At 39.0% G+C, this 20,472-nt stretch overlaps 1 protein-coding gene across 1 annotated transcript in view; it reads left to right on the forward strand.

Moving 5' to 3' along the window:
* EDC3 (enhancer of mRNA decapping 3) overlaps positions 1 to 20,472 on the forward strand; it is a 439,215-nt gene that overhangs the window by 140,411 nt on the left and 278,332 nt on the right. The window contains 1 exon segment of the mRNA XM_053717364.1: positions 3,504 to 3,845. Coding sequence (XP_053573339.1) covers positions 3,504 to 3,845 — 342 coding nt within the window.

The raw sequence follows: 20,472 nt of genomic DNA on the forward strand, positions 1-20,472 counted from the left end.
CTCTCATCTAAACAAGAAACTTCCCAGGTATCTGTCCAGATCCAGGGATCCTCAAGCGGAAGCAGTGGATGCATTGTTACTTCCTTGGAAGTATCATCCTGCCTATATCTTTCCGCCTCTAGTTCTTCTTCCAAGATTGATCTCCAAGATTCTGAAGGAATGCTCGTTTGTTCTGCTGGTAGCTCCAGCATGGCCTCACAGGTTTTGGTATGCGGATCTTGTCCGGATGGCTTCTTGCCAACCGTGGACTCTTCCGTTAAGACCAGACCTTCTGTCGCAAGGTCCTTTTTTTCCATCAGGATCTCAAATCCTTAAATTTAAAGGTATGGAGATTGAACGCTTGATTCTTAGTCAAAGAGGTTTCTCTGACTCTGTGATTAATACTATGTTACAGGCTCGTAAATCTAGGGAGATATATTATAGAGTCTGGAAGACTTATATTTCTTGGTGTCTTTCTCATCATTTTTCCTGGCATTCTTTTAGAATTCAGAGAATTTTACAGTTTCTTCAGGATGGTTTGGATAAAGGTTTGTCTGCAAGTTCCTTGAAAGGACAAATCTCTGCTCTTTCTGTTCTTTTTCACAGAAAGATTGCTAATCTTCCTGATATTCATTCTTTTGTACAAGCTTTGGTTCGTATAAAACCTGTTATTAAGTCAATTTCTCCTCCTTGGAGTTTGAATTTGGTTCTGAGGGCTCTTCAAGCTCCTCCGTTTGAACCTATGCATTCATTAGACATTAATTTACTTTCTTGGAAAGTTTTGTTCCTTTTGGCCATCTCTTCTGCCAGAAGAGTTTCTGAATTATCTGCTCTTTCTTGTGAATCAACTTTTCTGATTTTTCACCAGGATAAGGCGGTGTTGCGAACTTCTTTTGAATTTTTACCTTAGGTTGTGAATTCCAACAACATTAGTAGAGAAATTGTGGTTCCTTCATTATGTCCTAATCCTAAGAATTCTAAGGAGAAATCATTGCATTCTTTGGATGTAGTTAGATCTTTGAAATATTATGTTGAAGCTACTAAGACTTTCCGAAAGACTTCTAGTCTATTTGTTATCTTTTCCGGTTCCAGGAAAGGTCAGAAGGCCTCTGCCATTTCTTTGGCATCTTGGTTGAAATCTTTAATTCATCATGCTTATGTCGAGTCGGGTAAAACTCCGCCTCAAAGGATTACAGCTCATTCTACTAGGTCAGTTTCTACTTCCTGGGCGTTTAGGAATGAAGCTTCGGTTGATCAGATTTGCAAAGCAGCAACTTGGTCTTCTTTGCATACTTTTACTAAATTCTACCATTTTGATGTTTTCTTCTTCTGAAGCTGTTTTTGGTAGAAAAGTACTTCAGGCAGCTGTTTCAGTTTGAATCTTCTGCTTATATTTTCAGTTTTTTTCATTATAAAATTTAATTTATTTTGGTTGTGGATTATTTTTCAGCGGAATTGGCTGTCTTTATTTTATCCCTCCCTCTCTAGTGACTCTTGCATGGAAAGATCCACATCTTGGGTAGTCATTATCCCATACGTCACTAGCTCATGGACTCTTGCTAATTACATGAAAGAAAACATAATTTATGTAAGAACTTACCTGATAAATTCATTTCTTTCATATTAGCAAGAGTCCATGAGGCCCACCCTTTTTGTGGTGGTTATGATTTTTTTGTATAAAGCACAATTATTCCAATTCCTTATTTTTTATGCTTTCGCACTTTTTTCTTATCACCCCACTTCTTGGCTATTCGTTAAACTGATTTGTGGGTGTGGTGAGGGGTGTATTTATAGGCATTTTGAGGTTTGGGAAACTTTGCCCCTCCTGGTAGGAATGTATATCCCATACGTCACTAGCTCATGGACTCTTGCTAATATGAAAGAAATGAATTTATCAGGTAAGTTCTTACATAAATTATGTTTTTGTACCTCTTTAAATGCATGGGCTCATTTCCACAAGTGAGGTGAGATGCCTTTATGGAAGATACATTGACATTACAAGAAAGTAAATGTGGGGGCCAGGTTTTCAAAGTGGTCTATAAAATTGTGATGCTGGACTAGGAGGGCAATAAACATGACCACTATTGTTGAAGTTATTCCACAGGCTCCTTAAAGGGACAGTCAAGTATAAATTAAACTTTTATTATTCAGATAGGACTTTTAATTTTAATCGACTTTCCAATTTACTTTTATCATCAAATTTGCTTTTTTCTCTTGGTATTCTTAGTTTAAACTAAACATAGGTAGGCTCATATGCTAATTTCTAAGCCTTTGAGGGCTGCCTCTTATCACATGCTTTTTAAATCTCTTTTCAACACAAAGAGACAGAAAGTACACGTGGGCTATATAGATAACACTGTGTTCGGGCACAGAAAGTTATTTAAGATCTAGCACAATACAATGCTAAATTTAAGACAATAGATAATAAACAGTCACAGTCATGTGATCAGGGGGCTGGAAGAAGGTTCCTAGATACAAGGTAATCACAAAGGTAAAAAGGTACATTAATATTACTGTGTTGGTTATGCAAAACTGGGAAATGAGTAATAAAGGGATTATCTATCTTTTAAAACAATAACCATTCTATGGTTGACTGTCCCTTTAACTGAAAACAAAAGATTTGACAAATAATTTTTGCCACCTGCATTTATAGTACAGCACATGAGTAGTTTACCATCCATTTGCTTTCTTAAAGTGCCAGTACAGTAAAAAATATTTTTTAATTCTGGCCTTTTTTTATATTGAAGCTAACAGGAAGTATATGTTTGCATGCATACTGTTAAAAACTTTCCTTTTTATATGCAGAAAAGAAAAATACTGCCTACTGTCTGATAAACAGGACTCCCATTGGCTTATTGATGGATAGTGAAATGCCTCACACGCATAAAAACAAGTTTTATATTGCTGTTTTTACATTTATAGCATTCATTATATATTTAATATATAATAGCACATATAATCTATATTACGTTATAATATATTACATTACCAATGTCAATTGTGAGAGGGGCCTTGAACTTAACTCTTTTACTTCCTTTTGACTTGCATTATATAACTAGGTTCATTTTACATTAATACTTTTACATCTGTTCCTTCAGAAACAGAACCCCTACGTTAACTGAGGGCTACCTAAATATGTATATAAACATGTTCAATTTTTATTGCACAAATTATCATTAAATACATTTATGTTCAATTGATATTTGTGTGTATGTATAGTTTATAAGTATATTTTATTTATTTTTATATATTTATTTTTTGTTGAGAGAGAGAATATATTAGGCATGTGCAAATTTTGTATTCAACATTCATTTTCTAAACAATTTGCAAATATGGCAGCAGGCTGCTGCATTCAACTCTCTTCAGTATCACATTTATTTGTGTAAAAGTGCAACACACAACGATTTGGGCAAATATATCATTTTTCTTTTGCCCTCATTTGACCATTAAAAAATAATGGCTTTTAGAGTGTTAACAATTATTCTTTTCTGAAAGAAGCCAAAATATTATTTTTACCTATACAGGGTCTTCCAGTAGCCGGTACCCAAACCAGGTCACCCCAAAGAAAAGTGGTCCCAAGAATGGGCAGATGAAAGCTCGTGACGACGAGTGCTTTGGAGATGACCTTGAAGAAATTCCAGATACAGACTTTGATTTTGAAGGCAACCTGGCATTATTTGACAAAGCAGCAGTGTTTGAAGAGATCGATACACATGAGAGAAGAGGAGTAGTTGGAACTCGGTCCCGGGGGACTCCAAACGAGAGACCCCCAACTTACAGACATGATGAGAACATCCTGGAGTCTGAACCAATTGTTTACAGGAGGATTGTGGTACCACATTCTGGTGGAAAAGAATATTGCACAGGTACTAGAATAAAGTATGGAAATATTTTGGTATATACAATAAGATATGAAATATCATATGAACATGAAAATATCCTAAAAATTGTAAGTGTTAATAAGACATCAAGCTCATTTTTTATTTATGCTTAGTATATATCAAGAATTAAAACACTTTTGCCAAAAAAATCTTCTTACAAAATAACTGTTTAAAATAACTAATGAAATTTTGTATTGTTATACAGTTCAGAGACATACCCTTTGAAATGTTTTTGAGTATCTTTTATCTCCTCTACTTTGGCCAATTAAGAACATACATAAATGGGCTTTCTTTCATGTAATTGGCCAGAGTCCATGAGCTAGTGACGTATGGGATATACATTCCTACCAGGAGGGGAAAGTTTCCCAAACCTCAAATGCCTATAAATACACCTCCCACCACACCCACAACTCAGTTTTTACAAGCTTTGCTTCTAATGGAGGCAGTGAAGTAAGCTTGTGCTTGTTTTTTATGATTTCTTCTATGATAAGCGCTTCTAAGCATTCTGAAGCTCAATTCCTCTGAGTACAGTGTTTGTCAGAGGGATGTGAAGAGAGTATCGCCTATTGATTTTATGGTTTCTCTCACGGGAAATCTTTTCAAGGGTTCTCTGATATCGGTCGTAGAGATTCATCTCTTACCTCCCTTTTCAGATCAGCGATATACTCTTATATACCATTACCTCTGCTGATAGTTTTCAGTACTGGTTTGGCTCTATGCTATATGTGGATGGGTGTCTTTTGGTAAGTATGTATCATTATTTAAGACACTCAGCTATGGTTTGGCGCTTTATGTATTAATATAAAGTTTTAAATATATGTATTTTACTTATATTTGCCATGAGTCAGGTCTATGTATATTTCCCTTTGCAGTCTAAACAGTTTCAGTATAGGAATCATGTTTGAGAAGTTTATTTAAACTTTTTTCTTACCTGGGGTTCAGTCTTTTTTAAATTTGACTTGTTTTTATTTTTTTCGCGGGCAAATCTAGGCTCGCAAGGATGCAAAATTCAGTTTTTTATTGCGTCATTTGTGGCGCAAAATGTTTTTGGTGTGAAGTTGATCCTCTGATGGAGCAAATTTCATAACTTCCTGCATCTTTGTTGACGCTAGTTGTTTTGGCTCGAAATCGCGTTTTTTATGACACGAGTTGTGTCATTTTCTGGTGTTAGTTTTGCGCCAAAAAATGTAAACTTCCTTTTGCGTAATGCGTCATTATTGGCGCCAAAATGTAGTTTTTTTTTTTACCCCTCTCCCTCTATTGCTCGCTGTTTTCATTAGTTTTGAAATCTATTATGCCTTCTTTTTTTATTTTATTTTTTGTTTAAAAAAAAATAAAAAATATTATCTTTGTTTTTCTATCTACTGAAACTGTTACATTGTGGAAATTGAATGTTTTGCCTGTTATTTTTCTTTTTCTCTTGTAAGATGTATCGAGTCCACGGATTCATCCATACTTGTGGGATATTCTCCTTCCCTACAGGAAGTGGCAGAGAGAGCACCCACAGCAGAGCTGTCTATATAGCTCCTCCCTTAGCTCCACCCCCAGTCATTCTCTGCCTGCTAGGAAGGGCAGAGTGAGTGTGGTGACAAAAATGTTAGTTTTTATTTTCTCAAGCAAAAGTTTGTTATTTTAAATGGTACCGGTGTGTACTATTTACTCTCTGGCAGAAAAGGGATGAAGATTTCTGCAAGGAGGAGGATGATCTTAAATTCTGTAACTAAGATCCACTGCTGTTCTCACAAGGGCTGAAGAGTACAGGAAAACTTCAGTTGGGGGAACAGTTTGCAGGCTAAACTGCATTAAGGTATGTTCAGTCTATTTTTTTCTAGACAGACTGTGTTATTTCTAGAAAAAGGCTGGCAATATCCCCATGAGGGAAAGGTAAGCTGTATTCAGTAAAAGAGGAATCCAAGCTTGCATAAAGGGCTCATAGTTACTGGTGACACTAATAGGAAAAAACGTTTTGGTTTAGTTACAAATAAAACATTTTTTTTGAGGGACTTTAAGACTTTGTGGCTTGTTTAAGGGTTATTAACCCACATGGCTAGTTTAAGAAACACACTGTGGTGTTTTTTAGGCCCCATAACGTTGAGTGAGGTGGGAGGGGCCTATTTTCAGTTGCACAATGTATTTACCTCAGAAGCATTCAGCTACTTCTCCAGAGATTCCTGCTGTATTTGAGGGCTGTAAAGATGTTTTTTCCCCCCACAAATCGTTCCTAAAGGGCAGGTAGGCGCCACAGCAGAGCTGTGGCAAGGTGCTGAACGTTATTTTACCGGTTTTTAAGTTTTTTCAATCCGGTTTTTACATTAAGGGGTTAATTGTTTATTTGCATAGTTGTGCAAAGTTACTAAGGCTTTATGATGCTACTGTAAACATTTCGTTGTGTTTACTGCTTTTTACACTGTTTTGCAGAGTTTGTGCAGCTTTTTTTCTCTTAAAGGCACAGTACCGTTTTTTTGTTTAAAGTGTTATTTACTTTGATTAAAGTGTTTTCCAAGCTTGCTTGTTACATTACTAACCTGTTTAACATGTCTGACACCAAGGAAAATCCTTGTTCTATGTGTTTAGAAGCCATTGTGGAACCCCCTCTTAGAATGTGTCCCACTTGCACTGATATGTCTATAAATTATAAAGAGCATATTTTAGCACTTAAAAATATTGCAATAGATGATTCTCAGAAGGAAATGAGGGTTTAGCATCTAGCTCTCCCCATGTGTCACAACCAGTAACACCCGCACAAGTGACGCCAAGTACCTCTAGTGCGTCTAATTCATTTACTTTACAAGACATGGCCACAGTTATGAATAAAACCCTCACTGAGGTTTTCTCTAAACTGCCTGGTTTACAAGGAAAGCGTGACAGCTCTGGGTTAAGAACAAATGCTGAGCCGTCTGACGTTTTAGTAGCCGTATCCGATATACCCTCACAATGTTCTGAAGTAGGGGTGAGGGAGAGATTTCTGATTCAGGAAAGACGCTCCCTCAGACAGATTCTGATATGACGGCCTTTAAATTTAAGCTTGAACACCTCCGCTTATTTCTCCGGGAGGTATTAGCAACTCTAGACGATTGTAACCCTATAGTGGTCCCAGAGAAATTGTGTAAAATGGACAGATACTTAGAGGTTCCTGTTTACACTGATGTTTTTCCAGTCCCTAAGAGGATTGTGACTATTGTTACTAAGGAGTGGGATAGACCAGGTATTCCGTTCGCTCCCCCTCCTGTTTTTAAGAAAATGTTTCCCATATCTGACACCATACAGGACTCGTGGCAGACTGTTCCTAAGGTGGAGGGAGCTATTTCTACTCTTGCTAAACGTACAACTATACCTATCAAAGACAGTTGTGCTTCCATAGATCCTATGGATAAAAAATTAGAGGGTCTCCTAAAGAAAATTTTTGTTCATCAAGGTTTTCTTCTCCAACCTATTGCATGCATTGTTCCTGTAACTACTGCAGCTGCTTTCTGGTTTGAGGCTCTAGAAGTGGCTCTTCAGGTGGAGACTCCATTAGAGGATGTTATGGATAGAATTAAGGCCCTTAAGTTGGCTAATTCTTTCATTACAGATGCCGCTTTCCAAATGGCTAAATTAGCTGCAAAGAATTCAGGTTTTGCCATTTTAGCACGCAGGGCGTTATGGCTTAAGTCCTGGTCTGCTGAGGTGTCATCAAAATCTAAACTGTTGAACATCCCTTTCAAAGGAAAGACCCTATTCGGGCCTGCACTGAAAGAAATTATATCAGACATCACTGGAGGGAAAGGCCATGCCCTCCCTCAGGATAAAAACAAATAAGATGAGGACCAAACAAAATAATTTTCGTTCCTTTCGGAACTTCAAGGGTGGTCCCGCTTCAGCTTCCCCTGCAGCAAAGCAAGAGGGGAATTCTGTCCAATCCAAATCAGTCTGGAGACCTAACCAGGCTTGGAACAAGGGTAAACAGGCCAAGAAGCCTGCTGCTGCCTCTAAGACAGCATGAAGGAGTAGCCCCTGATCCGGGACCGGATCTAGTAGGGGGCAGACTCTCTCTTTGCTCAGGCTTGGGCAAGAGATGTTCACGATTCCTGGGCTTTAGAAATTGTGTCCCAAGGATATCTTCTGGACTCCAAAGACTCCTCCCCCCCCCCCCCCAAGGGGGAGATTTCATATTTCTCAATTGTCTGCAAACCAGACAAAGAGAGAGGCGTTCTTACGCTGTGTAGAAGACCTACATACCATGGGAGTGATCCGCCCAGTTCCAAGAGCAGAACAAGGGCTAGGGTTTTACTCCAACCTGTTTGTGGTTCCCAAGAAAGAGGGAACTTTCAGACCAATCTTGGATCTCAAAATTCTAAACAAATTCCTCAGAGTACCATCTTTCAGGATGGAGACTATTTGGACTATTCTTCCTCTGATCCAGGAGGGTCAATATATGACTACCGTGGATTTAAAGGATGCGCATCTACACATCCCTATTCACAGAGATCATCATCAATTCCTCAGATTCGCCTTCTGGACAGGCATTACCAGTTTGTGGCCCTTCCCTTCGGGTTGGCCATGGCTCCCAGAATTTTCGCAAAGGTGCTAGGGTCCCTTTTGGCGGTTCTAAGGCCGCGGGGTATAGCAGTGGCACCTTATCCAGACGACATCTTAATTCAGGCGTCGACTTTCCAGCTAGCCAAATCTCACACGGACATAGTGTTGGCTTTTCTGAGATCTCACGGATGGAAGGTGAACATAAGAGTTCTCTCGTCCCTCTCACAAGAGTTTCCTTCCTAGGGACTCTGATAGACTCGGTAGAAATGAAAATATTTCTGACGGAGGTCAGAAAATCAAAACTTTTAATCATTTGCCGAGCTCTTCATTCCATTCCTCGGCCATCAGTGGCTCAATGTATGGAGGTAATCGGACTCATGGTAGCGGCAATGGACATAGTTCCCTATGCCCGCCTACACCTCAGACCACTGCAACTATGCATGCTCAAACAGTGGAATGGGGATTATGCAGATTTATCTCCTCAACTGCATTTGGACCAAGAGACCAGAGATTCTCTTCTCTGGTGGTTGTCTCAGGACCACCTGTCTCAGGGAATGTGTTTCCGTAGGCCAGAGTGGCTCATAGTAATGACAGATGCCAGCCTGCTAGGCTGGGGTGCAGTCTGGAAATCCCTGAAAGCACAGGGCTTATGGTCTCGGGAGGAATCTCTCCTCCCAATACACATTCTAGAACTGAGAGCGATATTCAATGCGCTTCAGGCGTGGCCTCAGCTAGCTGCGGCCAAATTCATCAGATTTCAGTCGGACAACATCACGACTGTAGCCTTTATCAATCATCAAGGAGGAACACAGAGTTTTCTAGCGATGATGGAGGTAACCAAAATAATCCGATGGGCGGAGGATCACTCTTGCCATCTCTCAGCAATCCATATCCCAGGGGTAGAGAACTGGGAAGCGGATTTCCTAAGTCGTCAAAATTTTCATCCGGGGGAGTGGGAGCTCCATCCGGAGGTATTTGCCCAGCTGACTCAGCTATGGGGCACACCAGAATTGGATCTGATGGCGTCCCGACAGAACGCCAAACTTCCTTGTTACGGGTCCAGGTCCCGGGATCCCCAGGCGGTACTGATAGATTCTCTAGCAGTGCCCTGGTCCTTCAATCTGGCTTATGTATTTCCACCGTTTCCTCTCCTCCCACGTCTGGTTGCCAGAATCAAGCAGGAGAGAGCTTCGGTGATTCTGATAGCGCCTGCGTGGCCACGCAGGACCTGGTATGCAGACCTGGTGGACATGTCATCTGTTCCACCGTGGACTCTGCCAATGAGGCAGGACCTTCTAATCCAAGGTCCGTTCCAGCATCCAAATCTAATTTCTCTGCGTCTGACTGCTTGCAGATTGAACGTCTGATTCTATCAAAGCGTGGTTTCTCTGAGTCGGTCATTGATACCCTGATTCAGGCTAGAAAGCCTGTTACCAGGAAAATCTATCATAAGATTTGGCGCAAATATCTTTGTTGGTGTGAATCCAAGGGTTACTCATGGAGTAAGATTAGGATTCCTAGAATTTTGTCCTTTCTCCAAGAAGGATTGGAGAAAGGATTATCAGCTAGTTACTTAAAGGGACAAATATCTGCTCTGTCTATTTTTTTACACAAATGTCTGGCAGATGTTCCAGACGTTCAAGCATTTAGTCAGGCCTTGGTCAGGATCAAGCCTGTATTTAAACCTGTTGCTCCGCCATGGAGCCTAAACTTGGTTCTTAAAGTTCTTCCATAGATATTGAGCTTCTATCTTGGAAAGTTTTGTTTTTAGTAGCTATCTCTTCGGCTCGAAGAGTTTCTGAGTTATCTGCTTTACAGTGTGACTCACCTTACCTAGTTTTCCATGTAGATAAGGTGGTTTTGCGTACCAAACCTGGGTTTCTTCCTAAGGTTGTTTCTAATAGGAATATGAATCAGGAGATTGTTGTTCCTTCTCTGTGTCCTAATCCTTCATCAAAGAAGGAACGTCTGTTTCACAATCTTGATGTTGTTCGTGCTTTAAAGTTCTACTTACAAGCAACTAAAGATTTCCGTCAAACATCTTCATTGTTTGTTGTTTATTCTGGTAAACGGAGAGGTCAAACGGCTACGGCTACCTCTCTTTCCTTTTGGCTGAAAAGCTTCATCCGTTTGGATTATGAGACTGCTGGCCAGCAACCTCCTGAAAGAATTACTGCTCATTCTACTAGAGCAGTGGCTTCCACATGGGCTTTTAAAAATGAGGCTTCTGTTGAACAGATTTGTAAGGCGGCAACTTGGTCTTCGCTTCATACTTTTTTAAAATTTTACAAATTTGATACTTTTGCTTCTTCGGAGGCTATTTTTGGGAGAAAGGTTCTATAAGTAGTGGTGCCTTCCGTTTAAGGTACCTGTCTTGTCCCTCCCTTCATCCTTGTCCTAAAGCTTTGGTATTGGTATCCCATAAGTATGGATGAATCCGTGGACTCGATACATCTTACAAGAGAAAACAGAATTTATGCTTACCTAATAAATTTCTTTCTCTTGTGATGTATCGAGTCCACGGCCCGCCCTGTCTATTTAAGACAGGTAGTATATTTTTATATCTGCTTTATCTCGCATTAAGCAGATGGGGATTTATATCTGCTTAATGTGAGAGTTTTTTTGGGCTCATAGACTGTGTTTTTTGGCTTTGAACAAACAGGTTTCACTTTCGTTTTTGAAGTGTTGCGCATCTCATAATAGCTTAGCGCTTAGATTTAAAATTGAGCATCTGTTTCTTTCATATAGGTGGCTAGAGTACATTAGCTGGTGATGTATGGGATATACATTCCTACCAGGAGGGGGCAAAGTTTCCCAAACCTCAAATGCCTATAAATACACCTCCCACCTCACTTATACCTCAGTATTGAAGCCCAGTTCCTCTCTAAGTACAGTGTTTGTCTGAGAGATGTGAATGGAGTATTGTCTGATGATACCAAGTTTTTGTCTATGGGAAATCTATTCTAGGGCTTTCTGTAAATTCGATCGTGGGGATTCAATTTACAGATCAACATTATACTCCTCTGCCATTACTTCTGCTGATATGTTTCATTACTGGTTTGGCTGTCTGCTACATGTGGATGGGTGTCTTCTGGTAAGTATATATAATTTCTTTCATGTAATTAACAAGAGTCCATGAGCTAGTGACGTATGGGATATACATTCCTACCAGGAGGGGCAAAGTTTCCCAAACCTTAAAATGCCTATAAATACACCCCTCACCACACCCACAAATCAGTTTTACAAACTTTGCCTCCAAGGGAGGTGGTGAAGTAAGTTTGTGCTAGATTCTACGTTGATATGCGCTCCGCAGCAAGTTGGAGCCCGGTTTTCCTCTCAGCATGCAGTGAATGTCAGAGGGATGTGAAGAGAGTATTGCCTATTGAATGCAGTGATCTCCTTCTACGGGGTCTATTTCATAAGGTTCTCTGTTATCGGTCGTAGAGATTCATCTCTTACCTCCCTTTTCAGATCGACGATATACTCTTATATTTACCATTACCTCTACTGATTCTCGTTTCAGTACTGGTTTGGCTTTCTACAAACATGTAGATGAGTGTCCTGGGGTAAGTAAGTCTTATTTTCTGTGACACTCTAAGCTATGGTTGGGCACTTTATTTATAAAGTTCTAAATATATGTATTCAAACATTTATTTGCCTTGACTCAGAATGTTCAACTTTCCTTATTTTCAGACAGTCAGTTTCATATTTGGGATTATGCATTGAATTATCATATTTTTCTTACCTCAAAAATTTGACTTTTTTCCCTGTGGGCTGTTAGGCTCGCGGGGGCTGAAAATGCTTCATTTTATTGCGTCATTCTTGGCGCGGACTTTTTTGGCGCAAAAATTCTTTTCCGTTTCCGGCGTCATACGTGTCGCCGGAAGTTGCGTCATTTTTTGACGCTATTTTGCGCCAAAAATGTCGGCGTTCCGGATGTGGCGTCATTTTTGGCGCCAAAAGCATTTAGGCGCCAAATAATGTGGGCGTCTTATTTGGCGCTAAAAAATATGGGCGTCGCTTTTGTCTCCACATTATTTCAGTCTCATTTTTCATTTGCTTCTGGTTGCTAGAAGCTTGATATTTGGCATTCTTTCCCATTCCTGAAACTGTCTTATAAGGAATTTGATCTCTTTTGCTTTATATGTTGTTTTTTCTCTTACATATTGCAAGATGTCTCACGTTGCATCTGAGCCAGAAGATACTACAGGAAAATCACTGCCTGCTGGATCTACCAAAGCTAAGTGTATCTGCTGTAAACTTTTGGTAGCTATTCCTCCAGCTGTTGTTTGTAATAATTGTCATGACAAACTTGTTAAAGCAGATAATATTTCCTTTAGTAATGTACCATTGCCTGTTGCAGTTCCCTCAACATCTAAGGTGCAGAATGTTCCTGATAACATAAGAGATTTTGTTTCTGAATCCATAAAGAAGGCTTTGTCTGTTATTTCTCCTTCTAGTAAACGTAAAAAGTCTTTTAAATCTTCTCTCTCTACAGATGAATTTTTAAATGAACACCATCATTCTGATTCTTTGGACTCTTCTGGTTCAGAGGATTCTATCTCAGAGATTGATGCTGATAAATCTTCATATTTATTTAAGATGGAATTTATTCGCTCTTTACTTAAAGAAGTACTAATTGCTTTAGAAATAGAGGATTCTAGTCCTCTTGATACTAATTCTATACGTTTGGATAAGGTTTTTAAAGCTCCTGCGGTTATTCCAGAAGTTTTTCCTGTTCCTAATGCTATTTCTGCAGTAATTTCCAAAGAATGGGATAAATTGGGTAATTCATTTACTCCTTCTAAACGTTTTAAGCAATTATATCCTGTTCCGCCTGACAGGTTAGAATTTTGGGACAAAATCCCTAAAGTTGATGGGGCTATTTCTACCCTTGCTAAACGTACTACCATTCCTACGTCAGATGGTACCTCGTTTAAGGATCCTTTAGATAGAAAAATTGAATCTTTTCTAAGAAAAGCTTATCTGTGTTCAGGTAATCTTCTTAGACCTGCTATATCATTGGCTGATGTTGCTGCAGCTTCAACTTTTTGGTTGGAAACTCTAGCGCAACAAGTAACAAATCGTGATTCTCATGATATTATTATTCTTCTCCAGCATGCTAATAATTTTATCTGTGATGCCATTTTTGATATTATTAGAGTTGATGTTAGGTTTATGTCTCTGGCTATCTTAGCCAGAAGAGCTTTATGGCTTAAGACTTGGAATGCTGATATGGCTTCTAAATCAACTCTACTTTCCATTTCTTTCCAGGGAAACAAATTATTTGGTTCTCAGTTGGATTCTATTATTTCAACTGTTACTGGTGGGAAAGGAACTTTTTTACCACAGGATAAAAAATCTAAAGGTAAAAACAGGGCTAACAATCGTTTTCGTTCCTTTCGTTTCAACAAAGAACAAAAGCCTGATCCTTCGTCCTCAGGAGCAGTTTCAGTTTGGAAACCATCTCCAGTCTGGAATAAATCCAAGCCTGCTAGAAAGGCAAAGCCTGCTTCTAAGTTCACATGAAGGTACGGCCCTCATTCCAGTTCAGCTGGTAGGGGGCAGGTTACGTTTTTTCAAAGAAATTTGGATCAATTCTGTTCACAATCTTTGGATTCAGAACATTGTTTCAGAAGGGTACAGAATTGGTTTCAAGATGAGACCTCCTGCAAAGAGATTTTTTCTTTCCCGTGTCCCAGTAAATCCAGTGAAAGCTCAAGCATTTCTGAATTGTGTTTCAGATCTAGAGTTGGCTGGAGTAATTATGCCAGTTCCAGTTCCGGAACAGGGGATGGGGTTTTATTCAAATCTCTTCATTGTACCAAAGAAGGAGAATTCCTTCAGACCAGTTCTGGATCTAAAATTATTGAATCGTTATGTAAGGATACCAACGTTCAAGATGGTAACTGTAAGGACTATATTGCCTTTTGTTCAGCAAGGGAATTATATGTCCACAATAGATTTACAGGATGCATATCTGCATATTCCGATTCATCCAGATCATTATCAGTTCCTGAGATTCTCTTTTCTAGACAAGCATTACCAATTTGTGGCTCTACCGTTTGGCCTTGCTACAGCTCCAAGAATTTTCACAAAAATTCTCGGTGCCCTTCTGTCTGTAATCAGAGAACAGGGTATTGTGGTATTTCCTTATTTGGACGATATCTTGGTACTTGCTCAGTCTTTACATTTAGCAGAGTCTCATACGAATCGACTTGTGTTGTTTCTTCAAGATCATGGTTGGAGGATCAATTTACCAAAAAGTTCTTTGATTCCTCAAACAAGGGTAACCTTTCTGGGTTTCCAGATAGATTCAGTGTCCATGACTCTGTCTTTAACAGACAAGAGACGTCTAAAATTGATTACAGCTTGTCGAAACCTTCAGTCTCAATCATTCCCTTCGGTAGCCTTATGCATGGAAATTCTAGGTCTTATGACTGCTGCATCGGACGCGATCCCCTTTGCTCGTTTTCACATGCGACCTCTTCAGCTCTGTATGCTGAACCAATGGTGCAGGGATTACACGAAGATATATCAATTAATATCTTTAAAACCGATTGTTCGACACTCTCTAACGTGGTGGACAGATCACCATCGTTTAATTCAGGGGGCTTCTTTTGTTCTTCCGACCTGGACTGTAATTTCAACAGATGCAAGTCTCACAGGTTGGGGAGCTGTGTGGGGATCTCTGACGGCACAAGGAGTTTGGGAATCTCAGGAGGTGAGATTACCGATCAATATTTTGGAACTCCGTGCAATTTTCAGAGCTCTTCAGTTTTGGCCTCTTCTGAAGAGAGAATCGTTCATTTGTTTTCAGACAGACAATGTCACAACTGTGGCATACATCAATCATCAAGGAGGGACTCACAGTCCTCTGGCTATGAAAGAAGTATCTCGAATTTTGGTTTGGGCGGAATCCAGCTCCTGTCTAATCTCTGCGGTTCATATCCCAGGTGTAGACAATTGGGAAGCGGATTATCTCAGTCGCCAAACGTTGCATCCGGGCGAATGGTCTCTTCACCCAGAGGTATTTCTTCAGATTGTTCAAATGTGGGGGCTCCCAGAGATAGATCTGATGGCCTCTCATCTAAACAAGAAACTTCCCAGGTATCTGTCCAGATCCCGGGATCCTCAGGCGGAGGCAGTGGATGCATTATCACTTCCTTGGAAGTATCATCCTGCCTATATCTTTCCGCCTCTAGTTCTTCTTCCAAGAGTAATCTCCAAGATTCTGAGGGAATGCTCGTTTGTTCTGCTAATAGCTCCGGCATGGCCTCACAGGTTTTGGTATGCGGATCTTGTCCGGATGGCATCTTGCCAACCATGGACTCTTCCGTTAAGACCAGACCTTCTGTCGCAAGGTCCTTTTTTCCATCCGGATCTGAAATCCTTAAATTTAAAGGTATGGAGATTGAACGCTTGATTCTTGGTCAAAGAGGTTTCTCTGACTCCGTGATTAATACTATGTTACAGGCTCGTAAATCTGTATCTCGAGAGATATATTATAGAGTCTGGAAGACTTATATTTCTTGGTGTCTTTCTCATCATTTTTCTTGGCATTCTTTTAGAATACCGAGAATTTTACAGTTTCTTCAGGATGGTTTAGATAAGGGTTTGTCCGCAAGTTCTTTGAAAGGACAAATCTCCGCTCTTTCTGTTCTTTTTCACAGAAAGATTGCTATTCTTCCTGATATTCATTGTTTTGTACAAGCTTTGGTTCGTATAAAACCTGTCATTAAGTCAATTTCTCCTCCTTGGAGTTTGAATTTGGTTCTGGGAGCTCTTCAAGCTCCTCCGTTTGAACCTATGCATTCATTGGACATTAAATTACTTTCTTGGAAAGTTTTGTTCCTTTTGGCCATCTCTTCTGCTAGAAGAGTTTCTGAATTATCTGCTCTTTCTTGTGAGTCTCCTTTTCTGATTTTTCATCAGGATAAGGCGGTGTTGCGAACTTCTTTTGAATTTTTACCTAAGGTTGTGAATTCCAACAACATTAGTAGAGAAATTGTGGTTCCTTCATTATGTCCTAATCCTAAGAATTCTAAGGAGAAATCGTTGCATTCTTTGGATGTTGTTAGAGCTTTGAAATATTATGTTGAAGCTACGAAATCTTTCCGTAAGACTTCTAGTCTATTTGTTATCTTTTCCGGTTCTAGAAAAGGCCAGAAAGCTTCTGCCATTTCTTTGGCATCTTGGTTGAAATCTTTAATTCATCTTGCCTATGTTGAGTCGGGTAAAATTCCGCCTCAGAGAATTACAGCTCATTCTACTAGGTCAGTATCTACTTCCTGGGCGTTTAGGAATGAAGCTTCGGTTGACCAGATCTGCAAAGCAGCAACTTGGTCCTCTTTGCATACTTTTACTAAATTCTACCATTTTGATGTATTTTCTTCTTCTGAAGCAGTTTTTGGTAGAAAAGTTCTTCAGGCAGCGATTTCAGTTTGAATCTTCTGCTTATGTTTTTCGTTAAACTTTATTTTGGGTGTGGATTATTTTCAGCAGGAATTGGCTGTCTTTATTTTATCCCTCCCTCTCTAGTGACTCTTGTGTGGAAAGATCCACATCTTGGGTAGTCATTATCCCATACGTCACTAGCTCATGGACTCTTGTTAATTACATGAAAGAAAACATAATTTATGTAAGAACTTACCTGATAAATTCATTTCTTTCATATTAACAAGAGTCCATGAGGCCCACCCTTTTTTGTGGTGGTTATGATTTTTTTGTATAAAGCACAATTATTCCAATTCCTTATTTTATATGCTTCGCACTTTTTTTCTTATCACCCCACTTCTTGGCTATTCGTTAAACTGATTTGTGGGTGTGGTGAGGGGTGTATTTATAGGCATTTTAAGGTTTGGGAAACTTTGCCCCTCCTGGTAGGAATGTATATCCCATACGTCACTAGCTCATGGACTCTTGTTAATATGAAAGAAATGAATTTATCAGGTAAGTTCTTACATAAATTATGTTTTTTAAGACACTCTCAGCTATGGAAGACACTTTATATTTAAGTTCTTAATGTATATTGCATATATTAGCCATGAGTCAGGTCTGTTAATATTTCCCTTTGCAGTCACACAGTTTAAAAATGGAAATATGTTTATGGGAGAATTTAGGTATTTTTTTTCTTACCTGGGGTTCCAGTTAGCTGTTAACATGGAGTCTGTTTTTTAAAATTTTTGCGGTCAAATTAGGCTCACAATGACACAAATAGCATCATTTTATTGCGCCCTTTTTGGCGCAAATATTTTTGGTGTGAAATTGTGCCTGCTGTGACGCAAGTTGCGTGATTTAATTGCGTCATTTTTGGCACAAAGTCACGCCTGTTATGACGCGAGTTACGTCTTTTCAGTGTGTCGTTCTTGGCGCCATAATTTGTTATATTAAGTCTCTCCCCTTCTAATGCTCGATCCTGCCTCTGATGTTACTGTAGGAACCATGCTGCATGAACACAATTCTACTAAAGCTAAGTGTGTTTGTTGTAAACAAGCTGATCTTATTTCTTCAGCTCAATTATGTGGCATTTGTTATGACAAATTATTACATGCTGATAATGTTTCTATGAGTACAAATACATCTGTTATTCCTTCTCAGTCTAATGTACCTGATATTCCTTGAGATATGAACATTTTTATTGCTGGAGCCATAGAGAAGGCTTTGACTGCTATTCCGCCATCAAATAAATGTAAAAGGTCTTTCCAAACTTGTCATAGATCTAATGAACTTTGTACTGACCGAAAGCATACTGAAATATCCTCTACTAATGATGGTTCCTCTGACTCCTCTTCATCAGAGACAGAAATTGCCAAATCTTTTTTTTATTTAAAATTGAACATATTTGTTCTCTATTAAAGTATTGTTTACTTTGGGTATTGAGGAGTCTAGTCCTCCTGATAGCAAAGCTAATAATCGTTTAAATTCTGTATTTAAGACTTCTGAGGTTACTCCTGAAGTTTTTCCTATTACAGATGCTATCTCCAATATGATTGCTAAAGATGGTCTAAACCAGTTACCTCTTTTAACCCTTCTTTTAGGTTTAAAAAGTTGTATCCTTTACCTGTGGCTAGTCTAGAGTTTTGGGAAAAGGTCCATAAGGTTGATGGGGCTATTTCCACTCTTGCCAAACGTACTTCTCTTCCTATGGAAGATAGTACTTCTTTTAAGGATCCTTTAGATAGGAAGCTTGAATCTTACCTTAGAAGAGCATATTTACATACTGGCTATATTCTTAGACCAGCTATTTCTATGGCTGTTGCTGCTGCTTCAACATTTTGGTTGGCCAGTTTAGCACAGCAGTTATCAGATCCTGAACTATCTAGCATTGTTCTACTTCAACATGTAAATCATTTCATTTGAGATGCTATATTTGATGTCATTAAGATGTCAAATATATGTCTTTAGCTATTCTAACTAGAAGAGCTTTATGGCTTACATCTTGGAATGCTGACATGGTGTCTAAATCTAGATTATTATCTCTATCTTTTCAGGGTAATAATTTGTTTGATTCTCAATTGGATTCTATTATCTCCACTATCACTGGGGGTAAGGGAGTTTTTCTGCTAAAATTAAAATTTAAAGCTCCCAATCGTTTTTGTTCCTTTAGTCAGAATAGAGAACAGAAAACCTCTCCTTCCCTTAAGGCCTCTGGCTCTAATTGGAGACCATCTCCGAATTGGAATAAATCCAAGCCTTAGAAGAAACCAAATGCAGCCCCTAAGACTTCATGACGGTGTGGCCCTCAAACCAGTTCTTCTGGTGGGGGGAGAATAAAGTTATTTCAGGACATTTGGACAGATTCTGTCCAAAATCAGTGGATTCAGAATATTGTTTCTCAAGGGTATCTAATAGGTTTCAGAATAAGACCTCCCATGGGAAGATTCTTTCTTACTCATGTTTCAACAAACCCTGTGAAGGCTTAGGCTTTTCTGAAGTGTGTTTCTGTGATATCCCTTTAAGACTTTCTGACTATCAGCACTTCCTCCTATTTAAGGAAGTGCTTTTCCATTACTCAGTGCCTGAAAATTAAAGTGGATTCTCTCATCCTGTGCTACTGCTCTTTCCAAGCAGTTTACTTTTCCCTTTCAGGTCTTAAGTATTTTATTTTTTGAAGGCTGTTTGTATCTCAAAGTTTGCTGCACTTCTTTACTGAATCTTTTGGACTGATACTTCTAATCGTATCCCTACGCTACCGGAACTCTATCACTCGCGGCTGAAGCCGCACTCACACAAGCTGCTACCGGAACGCCGCTCTCTACTAATCTCCGGTTTAGCACTTACTCTGCTGTTATTACCGCTCTCCACGCTTCACCATCGCTCCTGGGAAAATCTGGTCTTGTCACCACGCTGGTTTGGGTATCGTATTGTATACAAATCATAAGGTTTCCAAATATAACGCTAAGTGATTTTACTTACCTGAGGTGTATTACACTGAATTAACCTCCTCCTTGCTGGTCAATATTGCGTGTGTGCTGGAACTTTGTATATATATTTTAGAGTGTTTGTGTGAGTGCGTGAAACTTAAGGAAAGATATTTGAACATTACTTATCTAGAGTTGAACTCTATCACTTCGTTTCTTATCCTGAATATAAAGGATTTTTTCTCATTTTTTCTTTTTTGATAATATTAATGAATCCTTGCTTATATTATAGAGGCTAAATAAGTATCTCTCATAAGATTTATTATCATTCATAGAGGTATAAACCATACTTATCACTTCAATTACTAAAAGTAAATGCTCACCTTGTACATGCTAGTAGAAGAAGTTATATTTACTTGCTGTTTACAAGAATAGAGCTACATTCCATTTATTTTATTTTTTATTAAATTTTCTCTGAAGTTTGGTGAGACAAAATTATCACAGAATTTTCAGGCCACAAAAATAAAGTTTATTTTTTATTTTTTGGAAGATGGATCCAAATGAAATTAAAAATGAATTTTCTAATATTCATCAAAAACTAGAATATCTTGCTAGAGCCTTAACAGAGGTACAAACTGAAAATAAAGCTCTCAAAACCTTAATAAAAGATTGTATGTCAGGGAAAGAAGCAGGAATTGCTGAACCTCACATACAATACCCACAACCCTTCT

Source organism: Bombina bombina, chromosome 6, assembly GCF_027579735.1.
Source record: "Bombina bombina isolate aBomBom1 chromosome 6, aBomBom1.pri, whole genome shotgun sequence".
Classification (NCBI taxonomy): Eukaryota; Metazoa; Chordata; class Amphibia; order Anura; family Bombinatoridae; genus Bombina; species Bombina bombina.